The sequence below is a fragment of the Monopterus albus genome, unplaced genomic scaffold, assembly GCF_001952655.1.
Source record: "Monopterus albus unplaced genomic scaffold, M_albus_1.0 scaffold276.1, whole genome shotgun sequence".
Classification (NCBI taxonomy): Eukaryota; Metazoa; Chordata; class Actinopteri; order Synbranchiformes; family Synbranchidae; genus Monopterus; species Monopterus albus.
Window position 1 is genome coordinate 418,265 of NW_018128156.1, and position 24,743 is coordinate 443,007.

A 24,743-nucleotide genomic window follows, 5' to 3' on the forward strand; every position below is an offset into this window, starting at 1 on the left:
TTTCAGCTCCCTCAGTTCCACTGGATCATACAGAACCCTCCCCTCACTCTTTCTGTCTCTCTGCAAGGAAGGCAGCGAGCAGGGCTTGTTTTTGTTCATGCAGAGAAAGCCTGTCTTATTATGTGGATGCCGTTGGTACAGCAAGCCCAGTCAGACCTCTGCTGGCCGCCAGTTTGATTTTCTGTCTTCCTGACTTGTTCTGTGCCCAGAGCAACAAGACAGCAAAGAGCTCTTGAACTAAGAGCCCCAGCACAAAAACACAGTACCTTAGAAAACCACAGCATCTTAGCTTAAACATCTTCACTTTAGAAGCGCATTTGTATTAATCCTGTTGATTTCCCATGTATATTCTGTGTATAACTGTAAGAGGCTTTAGCCACAGCTTCACAGTTAATCAATTAATCTTACAGAACTAGTTTATTGTATCAAAGTACACCAGAGATGACTGTATATCCATATTATTTGACAACTGCATATACATGCTGTGTGTCACCACTTAAGTTGTTATTCATTAGTGGAGTGAAAAGCCTGCTCAGCAGACCTGAGTGTGCTGCCACTGACACAGTGGTAGTTTTAATGGGAGAATTCTCATTTTAATTCCCCCTGATTAGGATTTTTCTACATTATTAATCCTGTTATCAGCACCCAGCAGGTTGTCATGCCTGAAAAGACTCGGTCACTAAGAGACAGAGTGAGGAGAGGTGGCTCAGTTTGAGTTTTTGTCAAGCTTACTCTCTCTCTCTCTCTTTCTCTCCCTTGTCTCTTTATCTCTTTGTCTCTGATTCTCTCTTTTCTGCATGTGCATGTAACAGGCAAAGAAGCAGAGTCACTGAGGGAAGAATGAGTGAAGTTAAACAGTGTCATAAAATGAGGACAGGAGTGGATTAACAAAAAGTATCATCTGTGTGTGTTAAAGACAAGGGTTGGTTTGCCGCTTGCAGTTTTGTGGGGGAAGAATGTGTCCAAATTGTACAAATCAGAGCTAAATGTGATATACTGGCTAGTTGTGAGTATTTGGCTCTAACCACAGCATAGGAATCATGTTCTAACCCCAGAAAAGACTGAAGCCAAATGGCACAGCCCAGTATGTAAAAGTATGTACAGTACTGCTTTGTAGAAATAAACCAAATAAAGAGTGGTGGTTGAAAAACTGATGAACCTTTCAAGTAAGTGTTCCCTTGTTATCCACATAGGGATGAACAGCATATTTTCTATGGTCAGCTGTGCACTGTGTTGTCTTGGGTATTATGGATTTATCCAGAGGGTACTGAGATACATTACCAGGAACAATACCAGTATTATTGAGACAACAGAGCTCCTGAGGAAACTGTTGCTATGTGGATTATGACATTTTTGATTTGAACACAACATGTGGGTGTCTGGGAGTGGAAGAAGTGAGAGCTTTATGTGAGTCTCTGGACTCACATAAAATGTTTGGACGGAGAAGTCGTTCCTCCAGTTCCCCTGATCTCTTGGGAAAACTCATTACTTTCATTTCCTAGTTAAAGAAAAGAGTGTGCACTTAGAACGGAGCAGAGGTGGTAAAAGTACACAATATCCAAGTAAAAGTGCAAATTCTTTTCTAAAAAAAGCACATACGTATAAGTACCACTTCAAATTCTTCTACTCAAGTTGAAGTACTAAGTACATGCTCTAGAATGTGATTAAAGTTCAGAAGTACAAGTACAAGTACACTGAGAAAACAATATATTTTAAAAACTATTGAATTTGATGATGTTGTCTAGTTCATGTTTGGTCAACAAACTGCAAAACATGGCTAAGAACATCCATCCATCCATCCATCCATTTTCTAAATCGCTTAGTCCCAAACGGGGTCACGGGGTGCTGGAGCCAATCCCAGCCAGCAGCGGGCGAGAGGCGGGGTACACCCTGGACAGGTCGCCAGTCCATTGCAGGGCTAACACACAGACGAACAACTGGCTAAGAACAGTTCCTAGTTATTAATACAAACTAATGGTTCAAGATCTATGTTGTATACATATTGAGAACCGCTGTACCAGAGTCAAATTCCTCGTGTCCAACACACCTGGCCGATAAAGCTGATTCTGATTCTGTAGTGACTTGGTGTGGAACAAAAACAGCACAGCTACTAAAGGTAGAGCCACTTTAACCACGTTCTATACTGCCAGGTGGTTACTCCATGGAAATACATAATCATTTATTGTTTGATTGCATTTTGCATTATGAAACTGAATCGGCAAAGTAACTGAAACCGTCAAATAAATGCAGTGAATAAAATGTAAATTATTTCTCTCTGAATTGTAGTTGAATTGAGTAAAAGTAACATAAAATGCTAATGTTCCTGTAAAGTAAAAGTACCTCAGATTTATACTTAACTATAGTATTTGAGTATATGTACTAGTTACTGGCCACCTCTTGAATGGAGAAAGTATTTGAATCCATTTGCCCCAGTCGGAAGTTAAACAGTGTTATATCCCCATAGTTTCCTAAAATATAAACAAAACAATATTGAATTAATAAAATCAACAAGTAAATTGCCATTTGATATTCTTCTTTTTATGACATATTTATTCAACTTAATGTACTTGCCCATATAATGTAGCAATGCAGTAGATTCACACTATGTTACGGTCAACAGTTTTGTTTTAACAGGGTTTTCAAACTGTCAGCAGACTTTTAGACAGCAAATTGTTGCCACCATCAGCTCCTTTGTTTTTAGTGTAAACCCTGAGTTTTAAGTACATTTGAGTCAAACCTTGTACTCCTTCTCAGAGTCACAACAAAGATACACATGTTTTCAGACTAATGTGGTGGCTTACATTTCCCAGTCATTATTTGTGATGTAAGTGTGCATACATTTGCTTAGAAATCATAGAAAAAGAAAAGGATGCCACTTTTGTTTCTAGACCTGCCTGAGAATCATGTCATTTTAAAGTGTTTTGCTAAAATATAAATAAATATAGACACAAGTTGCAGCCTACAGTGTAACTCACTCAACATGTTTACATACCAGAAACCATCAGGTGCAACTCCAAAGTTTCATGGGAACTTTGGTCAGTCAAACAGTACTTTAAAAGAAAAATGTATTAATAATCATAAATAAAAAGGACACCATTTAAATGGCCTGGTTTGTAAAATATAAGGGAAAACCTTGTTCAGGTTATGGGAAGCTCCAAGTTTCAGCTTCTTTCCTTCAGTGGAAAAGAACAGGAACTGATGAGATCATTTTCTTCCTTCTTCCACAAAAGCAAATGAGCAGTGTTAAAATGTTACATGTAGTAATTTAAAGAACCCTATGATAAATCAATTTAAATCCTAAAAAACTTCACTTTTAAATAGCATTCTATCTGTAACAGCTTACTCTGTCAGCTCACATTCTTTTAATCTGCTTGCATCTTCTCCCTGTGCAGTGTCTTCTATCTTCACCATACCAAATGTCAAGCTGCAGACAGAGAGCGGGGACAGCATACAGGTGTGTGCACGAAAGAACAGTCATGGAAAAGCATCCTGTGGCAGCAAACACTGACCTGAGGCAGCAGCCTGCACATGTCTGCCTGACAGGTACGTGCTCATTACTATGCAAGAAGCAGACACAAACGGTATGCAGCAGCAGCATGCAGTCGCATACACTCGCAAGGGGGAAATAGAATTTGGGCGCAGAAGCAAAGTCAAACATTAATGGGAATCTGAATGGGAAACTGGTTCAATGGTCACAGCAGATCCTTAAAAATTACAGGTATATATTTGTTTCTTTTTATTCTTGTATTTTAACATTTCTAGAAATTTCTTAAAAGATAAGTTACACAAATGAATACTACAAAGCACAAGAACACAGCACATACATATTAACTGTTGGGAAACATGTTTTGCAGAGCATGCTAAGCAGCAGTATTGGATCATTAGCTGTTCAGTTCATCAATTCTGCCTGCCTATCTGTATTCTGCCAACCTCCAGTGTTTTTTGAACAGTGATACCATGAGATCTGTGCTGTCTGCACTAAAGCAGAGAATGCAGTAATAGATTGAAGAATGGCTTGTGCGTGATTGAGATGGGTTCTCATTCACTCCTCTGATAAAGCGGCATAATTTGCATGTAATAAGAGGTGCAGAGGCCAGACATGGGGACTGACTTGGTATTGTGAGGGCCCGCACAGGGCCACAACACAGCACTGTGGACCAGATTATATCTATGATTACTGACAGGTGCCACAGCAGACACAAGCAGTTTTCAAACAGTGGTCACCAACTTCTAAGATTCTTCAACATTCTCTTGCTGGTGTTGCCTCTACCAAGTCCATTTGCCACTTATACATGGTGTAGATGGAGGCTGAATCCTCTGTGTTTATTATGTCAGTGAATATGGTGAAATGTGTTTATCCTTATCTGGATCCTCATGGTGTATGGGTGTCAGTATGTGTGTGCATGCATGTGGAGGGTGGAAGTCACCCCACTGAGAGAGCTGTGTCCTCTCAGCTGCTGCATTTACATTGAAATCAGTCTCTTTGTCCAGGCCCGTCCTAAAGCCTGGCAGGCTAGGAGAGCCTCAGTTATAGCAGCCTAATCCCTGTGCACACATTCACATTAGTACACTGACAAATTGCACCAACACATGCACACACAGCCATTTATACATTCCCACAAATGTAACTAATGCACATATTTAAACAGGGTTACCCACTAAGTATTTTAGGTCAAGTTAGAGAAGCTACAAAAACAAAACTGTATGGAGTATCACTATTTTTATTTTTACTCTTTAAAGTATTTAACATGTGAGTATAAAATGACAAGCCTTAAGGAAACAGACTGTCACAGATGTATGAGACATCACGTTATTAAGTCCAGGGCCTATGTTCTACATCCTACACCCAGAGTGTAGTTAGGCAACCAAAATATATGGATAAGGTAAGTGAAAGATAGTGGTTTTGGTTAAATATTTAGTGTTGCACTTTCATACATTCAGGAGAGTCACTAGATAATTGTCAACACTGTAGCAGCAGAGGCTGAGGTATACTGAGTTTTAGCCGTAGTATGAGTCAAGTTTCATAATGAGCAGGTTCTTGGTTTTCCTTAATGTCTTTCAGCTATAACTGACATTTTACAGTCACAGTGTATCAAATAATGTGAACACAATGCTACTTTGTAAAAGGGTTCGCTCATTTGGTGAACCTGCAAAGAATTATCACCCCAATTTGCAATTTACCTTACAGAGCTTTATATAATGATGTTCCGCTCATTGTTTAGCTGTTTGGCCACAACTTTACTATTTTGGTTCGCTCTCACTACTCTCGTGACATTGCTTATGGTCATAGCAGGCAGCTGTTTTTACTTTAAAAGCTCTAAAATCCCACTATACTCTCCCTGTTCAGTAGCAGCAGACAAATACACCTAGATAGCACTCAGAGAGCTTAAACCTCTGCCAAGGCAGTTCACTGTCCCCATAATGCCAGTACAACTAAAAGCAATATTCCCATGATAGTTTGACTCCCATACTATGATTCCTTGACAACAAAAAACCACCCCTAGCATTTGGAATCACATTGATATAATTATTACTTTGAAACTTATTCAAGAAAAACAGTATTTCACTAATGGCTATTTTCTTCAGGCCTTTCAGTGGCCTTTGAAGATCAAATCTGTTGACACCCTATTCAGTCAACAGAGCTTCAGCTGCTGACTGATTCAAGTGTAAGGACAGATGGTCTCATATGATGAATTGATTGGAGCTGTAATCTGTGATACCGGTTTGTGTAAATAAAATGACTTCACTGTTTGCTAACAACTTCACCAGATCAACACAGACACACCATTGACTTAAAAAGTGATGATACAATATGTCACTGTTGTTCACAACTTGTTTCTGCTTCCCCCCTTGGGTTAAACCAAGGTCATGATTTTCTAATCTTAGCCAAGTGCAATGAACATCTACATAAATATTAAATATAAAAACATTAATCATACCCTGTTATCTGCCTGAACATCCCTCTTTCGCCTGCCCTTTAGTTTCAGCATTAAAACACTTGTGACCCATAGAGCATACCATGACACTTGAGAAAATGCAGCCTTTTCTTAGAGCCTGTTGATGGTTGGTTTAACCAGTGGTTAGGTTTGTTTTACTACTAAAGAAAACAGAAACATATTAACCCAAATTACTGTTGCTATGGTTACCTGCACCTCAGTATACTGTACCTTATGCAGTTATTTAGAAAAGTGGTCAAACCATTTCACCACTACAAGTATCACAGTGCACAGATGCTATATGTAAGACAGCAATGCACACTACACAAAGAAATCTCATACATTAGTTAATTTAATATGTAACTCAGTCTAAGCCCATTCAAAAAGCAGTGTTTATCTGTGTTTAGTAAAAGAGGTAAAAGAGGTGGGAAATAGGAGAAGAGGCTAGAGACACAGGGAGAGAATAAAGCAGAGATGGCAGCAGAGGCTTGCGGGAGCAGTGCAGGGTTTCTTTTTGTTGAGGGAGTGTTGTATTATTTATAGGAGGTGGTGGAGGCAGGCCGCTTCAGACAGAGCAGAGCAAAGAAGGAAAGCAGCCCCTTTCTCTTTTGTGGGTCTATTCCCAGCAGGCAGGCTTTGTGCTGGCTGGATGGCTGCCTTTGAGGAAAATCAGGCAGCTATTGAGCTGAGAGAGAAGGCCGGGTCTGACTCGCCCGCACTGAGACCCAGCATCTATAGCACTACAATGTCTGTCACTGCTGTGGCCAGAGAGAAGAAGAAAAGGATGGCAAGAGAGTGACAGAGGAAGGGGGAATAGTGGGAGTGTTTGATTTTGGCAGGGAGGGAAGAAAGAGAGTGTTTTTGTGATGAGAGAAGAGAAAGCCAAAAAGAGACACAAGGAGTTTGGTGAATAAAATGGAAGCAGGGGTGGAGAAGAGAAGAAAAGGGCAAAAGCGAATAAGGCATGTCTCCTCTACAGTACTGCACTGCATTGATCCATGTTTATTCATGATATTGCATTATTCACAAGATTAGCTGATGCAATTTGGTGCTGAGGGGACGCAATGGCTCCCCCATCAATCCACTCAGTGACCACACAGTTCAACTCCGAGTCCCAAAAACAAGTGGGGCATGGCAGCCCTGTCTGTGAGCTTCAACATTACCCTAGGATTTAGGGGAGGAAAAACTGGATGCAGTGCACTCACAGTCTGAATATATAACAAAGCATGAAACATTGATTCAATCAGAGAGCAAAAAGCAACATGAAAGAGGTCAAATCAACATCTCAGTGCCTCAGACAAACAAGAATTTAGTTGTATTTGGTTGTATTTTGGAAGCTAATTTTCAGAAGCTTAACACATTGTTACAGATGTATAAGATATCAAATGTGGATATCTGTATCTGTGTCTTTTGTCCAACAGCAGGCAGCAAATAAAAAATGTGCACTACCTGCTTTGCATGAAATGATAGACAGAAAAAGTTAGTGCCTCATTGCTGAACATGGTGCAGAGACTAACAGTTCAAGAGCCAAACGTTTTGCTTAGGTGGCAGTGGAGACCAAAACAGAGCTATAAGAAGAGTGACCGGACTCTTACAGTATATTCATTATATCACATAAACAAACCTCCAAAGGAGCGCTTGTCTGCTGGATGTTTAGACATGCAACAGTTTGCTACACACAATAAAATACACCACAATATATCAAATATTAATTTTCTTGATGTGGTGTAGATTTTTACAACCAGTTTTTACTATTTGCAGTGTACTGGTGCTTCAGGCTAAAAATAAAACTGAATCCATGTGTTTGTACAGGGATCATGCCATTTTTATTTAATTGTTTTTTCTTCATTTGTACTCCACAAATGCAACACCACTGTGGGCTGGTTTGGTTTAAGTGACTAAAACGACTTGGTTATGGTTAAACAAAGACTGTGAACATATAAAAGAAACCACCGCTGACTGCTGGTAGAAGATGGGAGCAAACCGCTCTCCGGTTTATCTCTGTGACTTATGTCAGACTGTTGATGCACTTTACTTATAATCTCACATTACTCATTAACAACAATCAACATCTTATTTTTTATTCATCAGCTGTCAGAGCTGCTCTGGTTGAGTGCTGTTGTCTGTACTTCTGCCGGTCCCCTGGCTGGGCTTCAGACAAAGCAGCAGCCTTTCGACAGCGTGTCTGTGCAGTCAGCCATCACAGGTTGGCGACAGGACGCTCTGGCCCTGAAGCATCACTGTGTCACTTTGAAGATAACAGCTACAGGCAAAGCTACACTGTAGTGTCCAGAATGTAGAGGTGCCAGCTATTTGTCTAACTGCATATATACATAAATGCACACTCATACCTGATAAGGCATTGCCTCAATGACCATGGTACATTTTTTTGATACAATGAAGGGATACCTCAGGTTTTTCTCTTGAAAGTTAAAGCACTATTTTTCTCTTGGTGTCTTTCTAATTAAGCCAAAACTTACAAAGTCAACAGGACAGAAACAAGTATACTTGGCTGTGAAGCAGGAAGAATAGATTTGTGTGGTCCACAAATCAACCTGTCAGAAAGTTTTTATAGGTAGAAGACACAGTGATTCAAAGTGTATACCTGCTGTGAGCCTTGGGGGGGCCTTCATTCAAATCAGCCACTTTTACTGCCTGTTATAGCTGTGCAGTTTTGTTGCCTGCCAGTAATGTGGGCTTTCATTTCATCCTGTCTTTGTAGGATGGCGCTAGATGTTAACTTTAACTCTAGAAAATTTGTCTGTACCTTCACATTCCACCCCTGTTTACCTCATTTACCATTTACATCTCCTGGCTTTATGGAGATTATGTTTGCAACTCTTATTAAATAAAGCTCTTATTAAAGCTAATGCATGAAAATGTGAATGTGCACAGATTATTAACAGACAGTCTGGGCATATAGGAATTCTTGTGCAGGGCTCTCCTGGAGTCAAGTAAAGAGTTTAAAGCCACAAGAAAGAACACCTAGTCTAAATATAAGATCACCCAAGAATACAAAAGAATACAAAAAACAAGAATATCCAAGAATACAAAATAGTTGATAAAATTGTGGATACAGGAATAAGATACTGTAGCTGGTAAAATGGGGAGTTTCAAATATTGCACATGATATTGCACATGGTGTTATTGTATATGGTATTCTACTTAGTAGGGGCTATTGCACAGATTTTTCACTGTTTGTATTTGCCATCAGTCTTACTGTGGCAGGAAAAATGCTGTTGTACAGTGTTCTGTGTGTGATGATACTGTCCGCTCTGCTGTGTCTGAGGTTTTGGGTGTAGTTTTTGTGTCTGAGCAGAGTGTGAGCTGTGGAGGGGTCACTTTAATAAAGAGTTGGTTAATGCTTTAAACTTCATCAGGGAAAATCTTTCTGTATACTATACAGAAGACGGCATGTCACGGCATGGCTTAGCTTAGGATGTTATGTGACAAAAGACCAAACAAATTTGACCCAAAATATCCGGAGGTGAGGTGATGAAGTAGCAAACTGCATAGCCTCAAGACAAATGGTATGATATTACTTATAATATGGGAGCATCTAGTTGCAGGGAAACAAGCCCAGGGCACCCACTGACTCTGCATTATGGTGAGTTGATATTATAGAGTAGAATTATTGTAATTGCCTATTATAAAGTGTAATTGTTGCATTCAGATTACATACCATGAACGGACAAAGGTTTTTGTTATTGGAACCCCGCTCCCTATGACATCACCAGTGTGCCAATGTGTGAACAAATGAGTGAATGGGCAAATAGTGTTAAAGCACTCTGAGTATGTTTCAGTGCATAGAAGAGCACTATACAACTATTAGTTAATTTACCACAGCGCTCATTAATCATGCACCAAATCAAAATCAAATAAAATTAAATAGCTTTACTGTCATTGTGCCTATGTTACAACAAAAATGATTGCACTCCCAACACATTAAAAGAACTCAAGATAAGTATGTAAGTAAGTAAAAACAAATAAATAAATAAAAAAACATCGGGCAGCACGGTGGCACGGTGGGTAGCGCCATTACCTCACAGTGAGAAGGTTCGGGGTTCGCGACCTTCTGTGTGGAGCTTGCATGTTCTCCCCGTGCTTGTATGGGTTCTCTCTGGGTACTCCAGCTTCCTCCCACTGTCCAAAGACATGTGGCTGAGGCTGATTGGTGACTCTAAATTGCCCATAGGAGTGAATGTTTTTGGTTTTTCATCTGCGTGTTGGCCCTGCGATGGACCAGCGACCTAGTCAGGCTGTATCCTGCCTTTTGCCCAATGCCGGCTGGGACTGGCTCCAGCGACCCTGTTCGGGATTAAGCGGTAGAGAAAAATGAGGAAAACATCTGTCACATTCTGAATTAATATGCTACCTTAACATTCTGTGTGTCTATAAAACTGTGTTTAGAGCCATTCTAGCTCTGTGGTAGGAGCTATTTTTCAGTGTATTTGTCCAAGTTTTTATTGTTGTGTACCACCTGCCTGATGGCAATAGTTCAAATCTGCCAGTAACAGAGACTGCACAGTTTATCAAACAGCTGTTGAACAGAAAAAACACAAAAATGTGACATCTTCACCACTTTGCCTGCAGTCAAGAGGCTGAAGTCCCTGTTTTACCTCTCAACCAGTATGAGAGTATGTTCACACACTGTGCATGTAATGCTGATACTGACAACGCTGCCATTTAACTAGTGAGAGGTGACAGCCCTGCTAGCACCCCCCACCCCCAGTACCTCAAACTTGGTTTAGTACTACCCCAATTATATTTAGTTCATTTGGGTCAGAGTGGGGTCCCCTTGTATTGCTGCACATCCAAAGGCTCTGTGTATCTTTGTATAATTCAGGAGTGTATCTGAGCAGACTGTATCAGCTCTAAGGTAGGATGTCCTGAGCTGATAACCCAAAGGATCAGTATCACCTTAAATGAAGTCCTTTCTTTCCTGTTCTCTACTGTGTTTTTCAACCTTAGCTTGATAGTATTGCAGCGCTGCTCTCCTTTATGACAGCCAGGCTTGGCAGTGCAAACATTCCACTGCATGTGCCTGTGAAAATTAGTGTGTGAATGTGAAAAATTATTTGGGCGCAAAGGAAACTGATTGGATCAAAGAGAAGCGTGCAAATCACGGAGGTAGCAGTTCTTCACTTTTTTACATGGTGCTTGCCGTTGCTTTCACTCACTGAAATGACAAATGTCACTGGCTGCAGGTCAAGTCGGCCATCACTAGTCAATGGTAACTTGGTGACAGACAAGACTGTGAGCTGGATAAAGCGATCTCTGCAGCTGGTGTTCATACTCAGCCAACGATTTGAGAGAGGACCCTCCTCTGTTAAACAGCAGGGTGCAGCTGAGTGGAAGTGTTTTGATAGTTCCAGCAAATCAGAAAGAATTCAAGAATGAAAGAGGTGTGCAGGAAGGAGAGTAATGAGAGGAGGAACTGGACAAGATTCGAGATCTTGAATCTTGTCCAGACAAAAGTGAAAACAAAACAAACCAAACCAAACAAAGTAAAGGAAGCAAGATGTGGTAGAGCACAGAAGAGGAAGAGGAGGTGCAGGGAATAATTTGATGTGTAATTTGTTGACCAGCAGAGGCAGCAGATACTGTCAGGCTGACATGTTTGGGGAGATTTTACTCCCATTATCATGAGCTCCTGTCTATTTAACATAATAGTTTCTTTTTTTCTCACAGCCCACCACCCCTTCCTCCTTCCCCTTTTATAACAAGTTTGTCATGGTAACATTTACAAGGTTATTGATATATTTCTGTTTCTGTTGGTGCAGTCTCACATCATAAAGTCAGTTTTCTACACTTTTACCCTTCTGAAAATAGTTTTGTTTGTAAGATGACAAAGTAATATGAGAGCAGTTTGGTGAGTGTGTCTCAATAGCTGCAAACAAATTTCAGCAATGGAGGATGTTTTGAGAGATGCAGACAGGGTGTCCTACCTTTTTCACTCCATCTTCCAGTGTTTGTTTCTCTCCTTCTCTTTCCTCCACCATAAGGCTCTCCCTAATGAGCACTGCATACAGTATGTACCTCTCTGCTTTTTTGATTCTCCAAAAACACAAGAGAAAGCAATTCCTTCTGTAGTACCCCAGTTCTTTAATTGGACAGCTCTGAATAACGAAAGAGTCCATCTTTTTTCATCTAGTGCTGATTTATTTTAACCACAAGTAAAATTACAAATACAACCCGGGTTTCTCCCTTTCCAGACACACACACAGGCTGCTGGGAAGTGGAGTCCCTGGCCACACAGAACCTAATACATTTATAAGGTTTAGGCTAACCCTTTACCCAGATGAAGTCAATCCGAAGACTTCATCTCTTATATAGTGCTCCACATGCTTTGAGCAGCTGTATTTTTACCTAGTCATAACAAAATGAAGAATTTCAATGTGTGTGTGTGTGTTGTCACATGGTGTGTAGCTAAGTCATTCATTCATTCATTCAGACATGATATTCTAATACAAGGTTAATGCAGGAAAACAATTGGTGCCTATGGTTCATTTTTCAGAATCAACATTCTATCTGCTAACCTTGAAACAAAACAGACTTTAAATTTTACTAAACTGCATTACTAACACATTAATGTCTAACAATTATCTAACTGATTTACTAATATCTAACACTTCTTATGTGCTGCAGCCAACAGCTCCTCTACATCAACCAATCTGGAGATAGTATGCTAATGAGTTTAACCTTTCATTTGAATCATTATTGGATAATGAGTCGAGTTCAGATTAATGAGGAGAGGGATGGTCCTTACATGTATGTACACTATGTATGATGCTTCCAACCCTTGCATCAAAACATCCATCTTGGATTGCAGCAGCAAATTTTCTGAGCGAAAAGGCTCGGTTTTGTGTCTGATCAGGGTAAAGAGTAAAGTTGAGCAGACACTTTTATTAATCCTATATGTTTAAATCGCCCCAACCGCAGGACCAGAATCCGCGACTTCACTGCTCAAACTTGTTTGCTCACTCAGCCGGGCACGATGTGAATGCTCACTCTGGACATTTAAACAGAGCCCCGGAGCAAGTTTGTTTGTTGACAACTCAAGCAAAGTTTAGGTCAACTAAAGAAAAACAGTGTTGCTTTTAACCATTTAATTTTGTATAGCTGGTGAATAGAGTTGTTTTTTGGCAGCCTGTTTTAATTTTAGTCTAGTCTTTGTGTGAAGCTGTCATTTTAGTTTTTATTAGTTTTAGTTACGTTCATACTCTTTTTAGTCTAGTGTTAGTCGACGTAAACTGATGACATTTTAGTCTTATTTTTGTCAGAATTATCAATGACTATTTTCATTTAGTTTTAGTCGACGAAAACTGATGACATTTTAGTCTAGTTTTATTCAATGAAAATTGTATTTTAGTCTCTTTTTAGTAATGCAATTCTATTTAACCCAGTCAATATAGTATAAGTACCTAGTAGTATAGAGGAAACCAAAAGTTTCTTTTAGCCAAACCCATTTCAAACAAGGTTATCTTATTATATTATTGTTACCTTATAGACTCAAGAATACATCCAATACACATTTTGTGTCATTTTGTGGCCACATTTGTCCCCATCTTTTTCCACAACACATTGTTTTCTTTTCCACTTCTATGTAATGAAATTTTTTCCAAATGTCGTTGCTTCTTTTTCTCCCAATGACGAACCCCGGCTGGCCGGCCATTGGTCCCTTTCTCTGTGTCAGACTTAACTTTGTTTGTTGTCACCTTCTAAATAATGCCGTGAGTGGGGCTTAAGGAAGTGACGTCACCTGCTTCTGGGCAGTGCAACCTGACGCGGCCCCTGAAGCGAGACACAGGAAACAGAAATACTGCAAAATAATAATAATAACACGACTGAACGAGACAAAATAACATTATAACATTTAGTTTCATCTCTTTTTGGTCAACAAAAATGAAGAGACATTTTGGCATAGTTTTTATTTTGTGAACCACATTTAGTCTCTTTTTTTTTTCGTCAACAATACTGCGGTATTGCATTATACATTTAGTTATAGTCACCGTCACATGACCAGCATTTTCGTTGCATCTCGTCTTGTTTTCATCACACAATAAAGGTTCGTTGACGACGATATTTAGTCATAATTTTCGTTGACGAAAGCAACACTACTGATGAACAGCGGTAATCTGCTGTCAGTATTTCTCCTGTTGCTGCAGATCATGACAGCATTTTGATGACACATTGTACAGTGTGGCACTGCCAGAGCTTGATTAGCCCCCTCCATATATGGCTTATAATTATATTATATACAGTCACTGGCCTTATTTCAGTTGATTCTGTCTACAAATTGTGATATCTCGTCTGTGCCACGTTGTTATGTTATTGTCTTTGTACTGTAGTGTTCTGAACTAACTTCGGACCATGGATCTGCAACACAGCTGACCAGATTTCTGACATGCCAGGATTCCACCTATGCAGTCGGGAGGCAGATCATTGATTGCGGGTCATAAAATGTGCACCAGGTGCCTTGCTCACACTGTTCATCAAATGACAACTGATCAGGCTGAAATTTGGCCCAACTCTAAAAGTAGTTGGGCGTGACTGAATTGGATCTAAAACCAGGTCGAAGCCATACAGTGTCTGCTTGGCTTAAGTCAAATCTGGGAGCTGGAGCATGAGGACTGCACAAAAATATGAGTAATAAGTAGGGTAGGCCTGTTTACTTATTTAGCAGTTATTAATATGAATGCAGAAAGCACTGCAGGGGCATGAGCCACTTTGTGTTTATTGTCTTTGTCACAGCCAAACAATCTGCAAAGGCAACATGAGTGTTCCTGACAATGGATCAGTAATGTTATTATTTCACTACTAAAGTGATAAGCCTCTTGAACTGTTTTGCCTTATAACTCAAGTTACAAGTGCATTTACTTGTAGTACAAGATTCAAGTACATTTACTTAAGTACTGTACTTAAGTATTAAGGAGAGTGAGAGAAAAGATGGCGCCGCTGTCTTTGGCTTGCTGCCGGCTCCTCCTATGCTTGTTTTGTTTTGTGATTTTCGATACTGTTTTTGTTTTGTCATCATTGGTATATGATCGCTCGACACTAGATATTCTCAACTCAATGCCTGTCTATCGAGGCTATCAATCGAATCCACCTCCACCCCTGTTAGCGTCCATACCTTTTTTCCTCCGGCGTCCTGTTGGCCCTCTTCCAGGCCGTTTTTGCCGTAGGCGATGTGACAGGAGAGGTGGACTTCATGTTAAATTGAAATCCTGCCTGGATTCGCCGTCATGTACTGAACATCTCGTGGAGCATGATACCATCGACCCAAGGCAGACCCTGATTCATATCTACCGCTTTCTTCGTCTGGTTGGCTCTGACGCCGATCCCCCTCGCCCATGCTGCTGATTTGTGAGACGCTCCCACGGCATTGCACGCTAGACTATCTTCGCCCAGTGGCTCGTGCTGCCCCACTTCTTGCACTTTTTAATGCAAGATCCCTCAACAACAAGACTTTTGTTCTTAACAACCTTATTTCCACATACGACCTGGATTTGCTCTTTCTCACTGAGACTTGGTTAACACAAGGCGATTATAGTCTGTTCTCTGAGCTCCTTCCGGCTGGATATTCGTTTTTTAACACCCCGTGCCCTGCTGGTAGAGGCAGCGGTCTGGCATCTGTCTTCAAGCCTACCTTAAAATGCCGCCTCATCCCTTCCAAGAGCTATTCCAGCTTTGAGCTACAAATTTTTGTTTTAACGCTGCACTGCCCTATCTTATGTGCAGTGGTTTATGGGCCGCCTAAATCTAAGGACTTCATTAACAAATTCAGGGAACTCCTGGCGGAGCTCATCCCGCAGTTTGACAGCTTTCTTATCTGTGGAGATTTTAACATCCACGTTAACTGTGCTTCTGACCAGCTAGCAAATGACTTTAATTCTTTATTGGCCTCTTTTGATCTCACCCAGTCAGTAGTATGCCCCACTCATCAATGTGGGGGCACACTCGACCTTGTCATCTAGCGGGGATTGTGTGTGTGTGCATTGGGGATGTATCAAATATGGCTATTTCTGATTATTTTTTCGTCCATTTTGAGGTCCTAACCCCGCTAAGTCTACATAGACCCACGGCTCTTTGTCAGCGCCGCAGAGTGATCACCCCTACTACGGCCTCTGATTTTGCAGCTGCTTTCCTAGCCTCTGACTCTTATTCTTCAGAAGCCCTGAAGCCTCCTTCATTCCCTGATGTCTTTCTCTCCTCATTCGACTCTACATGCTCCTGGATTATTATATTCCATCACACCCTTCAGGAAGAAGATATCTAGGAACACTTCTGCTCCATGGTTAAATGACACCACCAGGGTATTGCGGAGACGCTGCAGGCAGGCTGAGCGTAGATGAAAGAAGGATGGCCTGCACGTCTCTCTGGGCATGTTAAGAGACAGTTTGGTTACCTATCAGAAATCTGTAAAAGATGCTAAAACTGAATACCTTTCTAACATTATTTCGAATAATATTCATCATTCTAGAGTTCTTTTTAATACCATAAAATCTGTTATTAATCCTGCTGCTATCCTGTCTAATGAGGGGTCGGTTCAGACCTGTAATGAGTTCCAACATTACTTTATTGATAAAGTTTGGGCCATTCAACAGAGTATTCCCAAGACCACTCCCCCTGTCTCTCATGTCCAGTATACCTTGGAATCTTTTACTTCAATTTCTCTGGCGCAACTTAAAAATTTTGTGCAGCAGTTAAAACCTGCTTACTGCCCCTTAGATCCTGTCCTGGCCAGGATAATCAAGGAGGTTATTAACACTGTTGGTCACTCTCATATTTGTTAACAGCTGCCTCAGTATGGGCAGAGTCCCCTCCGCTCTTAAGCATGCTATAGTGAGACCTCTCCTTAAGAAGCCCAACCTCGACCCCACTATTTTGTCCAATTTCTGCCCAATTGCTGTTTTTATCTAAGGTCTTGGAAAAAGACAGCTACAGTCTCATCTGGAATGTCTGGATGCTGAAAATTTTCAATGAGGTTTTAGGCCTCATCATAGCACTGAATCTGCATTATTGAAGGTCCATAATGATATTACTCTGGCTCTCAATGCCAAGCACCCCGTTATTCTAGTTCTCCTTGATCTGTCGGCAGCGTTTGATACTGTCGATCATGCAGTTCTTCTCTCCCATCTGGAACATTACGTCGGCCTGAGAGGTGCGGTCCTAAATTGGTTTACTTCTTTCCTGACGAATAGGACCTTCTCTGTCGTTATTGATGACAGTTCCTCCACCTCAGCCCCTTTTTCTTCGGCGTCTCCAAAGCTCAATTTTCACCCCGTTACTTTTCTCTTTATATATGTCTCCACTTGGTTCAATCATTTCGCAGCACAATATTCACTTTCATTTTTATGTGGACAAAGTTCAGATTTACTTGCCGCTGATCCAATGTGATTCCAATGCCCTCATCCTGTTGCAGAACTGCTTTCGTGATATTAAACATTGGCTATCACAGAATTTCCTCCACTTAAATGAATGTAAGACTGAATACATCGCTTTTTGTCCTGACTCCTCCGTTGCTGGACCTAATTTAGGCGCCTCAGCCCCATCATTCACTGATACTGTGAAAAACCTAGTACTATTTGACAGTAGCCTTAGATTTGACAAAGAGATTAGGTCTGTGGTCAAAACCAGCTTCTTTCACCTGAGGCTCCTAACCAAGGTGAAGCACTTTCTGTCATGTGGATTTAGAAAAAGCCATTCATGCTTTCATCACTTTGCGACTGCAATGCCCTTTATATAGGAATCAACCAATCTCTCTTTCGGAAGCTTCCAATGGTACAGAACGCTGCTGCTCGTCTACTGTCAAATACTCCTAAGTACTCTGTCTGATCTGCTGTCCATTCGTACTCCGCTTAGGGCGCTGTGTTCTTCACAGCACATGTCCTTGGTTGTCCCGCAGACTAAGTGCAAAAAATGGGGCGTTCGTTTGTTTGCCGTATACGGAACTCTGGAACTCCTTACCGCCGGAGTTACGGTCCATAACTAAGTTATCGTTTTTTTAAGTCCAAACTAAAAACTTATCTTTTTAGACAGGCTTTTTGTGCTTAATCTGCTCCAGTGGCATCATGTTGATGTCTTTTAGCTTGCTGTTTTATACTTATATATGATATGGAAGCCTTTCATTATCCTTTGATTTATATCTTGTTTTTATTTTTCTTGTTTTTGGTCTTACTGCTATGTTGTTGGTTATTTATTTTCTATTTGTTGTGTTGTGAAGCGCTCTGGGCTCCTATGGAGTTGTAAAGCGCTATACAAATAAAGTATTATTATTAATGATTAACTCAAGAGTTAATCATTAATTGTAAATAATACATTGGCACACAATAAAATAGGCATTTCATTGAGAATTTTCCACTCAAAATTATAGGCCTGTACTGTATGTGTCTGAAGTGCAAAAATGCTAACTCTACAGAGTCTATTCTATTCCTCAAAAATGAAACAACATACTATTATAACCAAGGCTGATGCTCAAGGATCTGTCTAGACCTTCTTGCTGCAACTTAAGACTGACATAATTTGTGAATATTATAGAAAATACTAGTGTCTAGATGATAAAATATTGATCAGCATTCTTTTAATGCAGAGTTATTCAGTTATTAAACATCTAAATTTAAATTGATTACTCATTTTGATGCAGGCCTAGTGTGCACTGTAAGTTGTACAGTGAATGAAAATTTAATTACATTTAGCATAGGATAATACCTAAAAGGATGGGTGTTCATGTAACGGTACTGATAATGAGGTAATTCAGACAGAAAATGATGAAATGCCATAGAACAGAAGTTAGATTCTCATTGTTCAAAAGACATCTGGTTTATCCTCAGAACAAATGGCCCTGTCTCTTCCTGCCGCTTATGGCCACCTCTACAAGTGTGATTTTCCCATTCCCAGACCCAGTTGATTATGTATATACCATAGCAGTATATACTGTATTTCCCTTGAAAATCAGCCAGTCTAAAGGGTGTAGTGTGTAAACAGTGGAGCTTTTGTCCACTGAACATTTAGCTGCTGAGGTGGACTGAACAAACTGAGAAACTTTTGTGTAAGGAGGAAAGTCTGTGTGTGCTGACATGTGCTTGTATCTGCCTCAGCCCATGTGTTCAAATCTGTGTGTTTGCAATCCTGGTTACTAAGAACAGTGTACGTACAGTATATATCGATAGGTCGATATATACTATATGTAGCAGTTTGCCAGTATAGCGTGTATATACTATTGTGCTTTCTTGCACAAGATTGATAGGGTAAGTTCTCTAGTTGTCCCTAGAGATCCCAGTATTTATTGGAAACAACATACTGATGATTTTTCTGCTTTTAGGGCCTTGTTAGGAGTGGGACAGAGATAGTCTTGAGGGTGGTGCCAGAAATGTCCCAAGGTCATCCAAATAAAAAATAAACATCATCCCCTCAGCAAAGGTCTTGGTAATCTGATCTTGATCTTGTGTTCAGTGTTGGGTCTAAGGATGAGGATAGATTCAATGAAGAAGAGTCGCTGAATGACCAGGAACATTCTGTGGGGATCATTAAGGTGCTTAGTAAATTTCATGGCAATCTGTCCATTCGATTTTGACATTCATAGCTGAAATGAAATGAAATTTTAACTTGGCAGTCTTGCTAGATGACAAGTCAGGGGGGCCAAAAAAAGTCATTAACAGATTAGTGATATACTGTAGATGCAGAATAAACTTTGTGGCACTCTGGACTTACAGGTAGCTGCTCTCAACCTACTTTAATGGAATTGTGTAGTTTAATAGACTTTTACCTTAAAATGAAGAGAAATGCTTGCAAAAGGCCACTGTTATTATAGCCAATGTATTAATTGTCTGTGGGCCCAGACAATATGACAACTTGGACCTGAGTTTGCTTCCAAACCCTACATTATTTTCTTTTGTTTGGTTTGTGTGGTTGCCATGTTCACATGGCAAGCTATGGCTGCAAGTTGATGAGAGCAGCTGTGCCAGCATGTTATTATAACCCGCAGTTATGTTTTATTGTTGGGTGATCTTTTGTGGTCATAGTAATAATGGTGGGAGCAACGGGAAGTCAGGAGGTTAGGGTGGGTGGATGGGTTGAGAAAACACAGGATGGGAGACCAGTGCTTGTTTGTCATTTCAGACCAAGAGTCATCGTTTCTTTTAACCATCACTGTTCCATAACTTTAATTGTGTGTTTATTACTTTAATCATATTGACAAAGGTCCTCAAACTTTAATACACAATCACAATTGTTCAATAATACTAACCAAGTTACTTTTGTGCATAAGGTCTGGTCTGGTTTGTTAACTACTACTTTTATAATGTATGGTTGCCAGTGCAATTGATATGATATTTATCATGGAGCTGATAGCTCATTCTTGACCTTGGAAACAGCACTTTGACAAAACAACTTAACTCAAGGTCCACTAACTTGATTGATTTTAACTATACAGTCACTGTAAGCAAATTCAATTTTCTCCATTGCTGAACTTTACTTACTGAACTTTAGATGCTTTCTTTATGGTTCATAATTTTGATACCAGTCTGGAGTTAGTCGTAAAGGCTTACTGTATTTTCTGATTCAACATAACTTTCTCATGAGAGTCTAAATGTTCTTTTCCACCATACCATGGTTAAAAATCTGGAGTAACACTGAAATATGATCAAGAAATGGTCTTATTTAATGTTACACCTTTCAGCAGCTTTGTCTGGCTCCAGTCTTGTGACTGCTGTACTCCATCAGATCTGTTTAGCCAGCGTTCATCACTGAGCTGAGGCAGGAAGTCAGCAGGAGACTGACTCGATCTGAATTGGACACAACTCACAAATTATCCACTCACTGGGGAGTCTGCCTGTTAACAGCACACTGTAGCCCTGTATAAGAGTGGGGGCATGGAAACACTGGTCCCAGTATACATGAGCCCACACTGCAGGGGAACAGAGTGGCAAGAAATTAATGTCAGTGCATGAAAGGGAGGAGTGTTGAAGGAGAGGCAGGGGGAAAGCTTTCCTGCCATTTGGCATGTTAAGAGAAACAGTAAAGAAATATTATGATTATTAAAACCTTTTGAAGTTGTCTTCAGTTGACCTGCACCTGCAGAGAGATAGTAAGAGTACTTATTCTGCCAGCAGCATAGGTCCACCTTTCTCTCCCTGACATGTTGACCAATACTAAATGTAAAATCAGCCAAAACATTTTTTGATTGAAAAATTCACCCTCCATACAGTTGTCATGTAAGCTATATAGACCAAAACCATTGTTTGTACCAGGCTGTAAATATGCTAATTTCTGCTGTAAAGTTGGGCAGTTGTGCATGGGAATCTATGGGGACTGACTTCCTTTTGGAGCCAGCCTCAAGTGGCCATTTGAGGAACTGCAGGTTTTGGCACTTCCACACTGGATTCATTTCTCACCCTCAAAGGTTGCTGTTTGGTCATCCCTGAGATAAGATCATTGTTTTTTGTTTTGTTTTTTTAATAAATGTTTTTCCTCTGATCCTCATTTGCCCCATAGTGTTTTTTTCAGTTGTTATACAGTAGATATACAGAGGACTCTGCTATCTGGCCCAACAGGTGCTAACAAAGTATCAGGTCATTACATTTTATATCTCTTTGGTTTTGGGCTGGCTTTGGAGTTTGCTTATTTTCATATTTAGTGTAGCCAGTGCTTTGTATTATCCTGGCAAGCTAATGGTCAGTAACAGATTAAATGAAGCAAAAATGTTACTGCAAGGCCTCAAACTTAGTATGTTGAATTGTAAAGGTTGTGGGCCAAGTTTTACGCCCATGCAGGGACCCAGTCTGGACTGAAACCAGGGATGTTCTAGTTATATGCACCGATACTCTTTTTATTATTTCCTTTTTTAGGGCTTCTCATAAAGTGAATGCCTGTAGCAGTGAGTAGCAATATGACATGAGACAAGTTTGTCTATAGTAGGAGTATAAGAACCAGATGCCCCACTGTTAAAGTGTAGTTAAAAAAGACAAACTCCTCCAAACCTAAAATCCTTTTCCGCAATATCTCAGCTTTTTGCAACCTAATATCCCTAGGAATTTCATTTATATTGCAAAATTCTGTCCATCCAGGATAATCACCTTTATTTGGCCAAGTATGTTATACACAAGGAACTTGTTTCCGGTACAGAACCAAGGCAGCCATCCACAGAGCCAACCCACACCAACAGCAACTTGGGGGTTCAGTGTCTTGCCCAAGGACACTTCGACATGTGGATTGCAGGCAACCTCCAACTCTTCGGTTGGGAGACGACTGCTCTACCCACTGAACCACAGTTTCCCCCATCCACTGCTAACATTTACTGCTGATAGAGGGAGTAGTGTGTTCTTTATGTTGCAAAACTGAAAGTAAGAGGTTGGAAGGCAGGGTGATCAATCAGTGACTAGCTTTTCCAAGTCTCATGCTGTAAACTGCATTTCCCATCTTTGTACAATCCAGCATTAATGTTTCCAACAACGTAACCACAATTGCTCCCTAACTTTAATCATACTACCATGCACAGATATTGTAAAAAGTCAAGGTGTCACATCAAAATTTTTATTTGCCATTTATGCATAAACAGACAGTCTAGGCATATAGGAATTCTTGTGCAGCTCTCATTTGGAGTCAGGTAAGGAGTCAAAAGCCAGAAAGAACACTTAGTCTTAAAATAAAAAGTTACATAAAGGCAACAAAGCATTATAAACCGCAATACACAAACATAGGGTAATATTTTCCCCAGTGAACTTCAGACATTGCACTTAATTCACATGGTGGAGTTGGATATGTCATTATGCTTGGTGAGGTATTGAGGGGTTATAACATAGTAAAACACAATTTATATTCAGGCCTGTTTCCATTGCTTGTTAGAGAATGTCCTGCTATTATTCAGGTCCCCCAAGAGAACACTGTTGATGAAATGCTCTTACAAAAATACCTTGTGGAACATTTCTGTATTATTATTGCACATGTCTAGTAAGGGGTTATTGCATATATATTCTCACATTTCTCACATTTTCATATTTGTCATCAGTTTTAGTGTGGCAGGGAAAAAGCTGTTGTAAAGTCTTGTTCTGTGTGTGATGATACTGTCCGCTCTGCTGTGCCTGAGGCTGTAGGTGCAGTTTTTGTGTCTGAGCAGGGAGTGAGCTGGGTGGCGTGGATCTCTGAGTATGTTCTCCGCCCTTTTACGACAGCACTGTGTGTACAGTGTGTCCATAGCAGGCAGTTCAGTCCCAATTATCCTCTCTGCAGTCTTTATGACCCTTTGAAGAGCCTTCCTCTCTGCCTGTGTGGTGTTACCATACCAGACTATGATGCCAATAGTGAGGATGCTCTCTACCAGTCCTCTATAAGCCTGATTGAGAGGGCGACAGTTCAACATAGCTTTTCTGAGTCACCTGATGAAGTATAGCTGCTGCTGGGCTTTCTTCACTGTGGCAGCTGTGTTCAGTGACCAGCTCGGGTCAGATGTCACCTGCAGGCCCAGGAACTTGTGGTTGTCAGCCCTCTCCACCTTCATCCCTTTGATGATCAGGGGCAGCAGAGAGGAGGGGTTCTTCCTGAAGTCTACTATTCACTACTTTCACATTCACACACCGGTGTTATTACTGGGAGCAACTGGGGATTCAAGTGTCTTGCTCAAGGACAGTTCGACATGTTGACTGGACAAGCCGGGAATTGAACCGCTAATCCTCTGGTTAGGAAACGACCCACTCTACCTCCTGAGCCACAGCCACCCCTGGCTGTTGTTGTCATGGTTGGAGACGCAGTCGTGGGTATACAGGGTGAAGAGTTTGTGGCTGTGGTTACTGGGTCTTGTGCAGGGATTGTTGTTGTTGTGTGATGCCATATGCTCTTCCAGAACTGTTCAGTCTGCTCTCATGTTATTACCCTGCCAATGAGAGTACACCTGGGATGGCTCAGTGGAGAACATTTGGTTTATTCTCCTGGCTTCAAGAGGTGTACCTCTTCAACCTGGTGGCCAGAGCTGTGAGCCTTTGCTTGGCAGTCTCTAAGGCCTCAGGTATGGACAGTGAGTTGTATTTCTTCATCATTTCTGCAATTCTGATAGCTGGCTAACTATCTCTCCATGCTGCCTTGATCTTGGTCTCCAACCTCCTTCTCCATGGAGGTTCTTCTCCTTATGGCCTTGGTTGAACGGTTGCCATCTCAGTGATTGTCATAGTAGGGATTGCTCTTAGTGCTGCATTTACATCATCTAGTAGACTTTCAGAAGGCACTTCACTTAGTCTTGGTAACCAGCCACGGGAGTTCCAGGTGTCCGTCTTGCTCATGATCTTCAGTCTCAGGTCAGCAGCCCCTGAATCAAGCTCATCCCGGCCTGTTATTGGGGCTTGATACCCAATCTCCAATTGTGGGGGTGATGATGATATCTCCCCATGACCGGTCGTCCTGGCTCCCCCCTTTATGTTGTACCTCATCAATCTCTAGTTGTGATAGCAGGTGCTTCTTGCAGATGTTATAGCACTGAGCTACTAGTTGCTTCGATGTTAGTGTAGATGTTGGGTTTCGAAGTATCCATAGGTCTCACATCCTCTGTATGTACAGTCAGGGAAAAAATTATTTGAACCCCAGCTGATTTTGTAAGTTTGCCCACTAACAAAGAAATGATCACTCTACAATTTCAGTGGTAGGTTTATGTGAACAGTGAGAGACACAACAATAACAAAAAAATCCAGAAAAATGCATTACAAAAAAAGATATAAAGTAATTTGCATTTTCATGAATGAAATAAGTATTTGATCCCTTTGCAAAATGTGCTTTTGTACTTGGTGGCAAAACCTTTGTTGGCAATCACAGAGGTCAGAC

General features: G+C 40.7%; 1 protein-coding gene across 6 annotated transcripts in view; it reads left to right on the forward strand.

Annotated features, from left to right (window-relative positions):
* The window catches only part of cdk14 (cyclin dependent kinase 14), a 330,986-nt gene that overhangs the window by 246,442 nt on the left and 59,801 nt on the right, over positions 1 to 24,743 (forward strand). For all 6 annotated transcript variants that reach the window (XM_020622244.1, XM_020622243.1, XM_020622245.1 and 3 more), the window contains one exon: positions 3,393 to 3,543. In XM_020622244.1, the coding sequence (XP_020477900.1) occupies positions 3,393 to 3,508 (116 nt within the window). In that variant the 3' untranslated portion in view covers positions 3,509 to 3,543. The remainder of the gene's footprint in view (positions 1 to 3,392; positions 3,544 to 24,743) is intronic.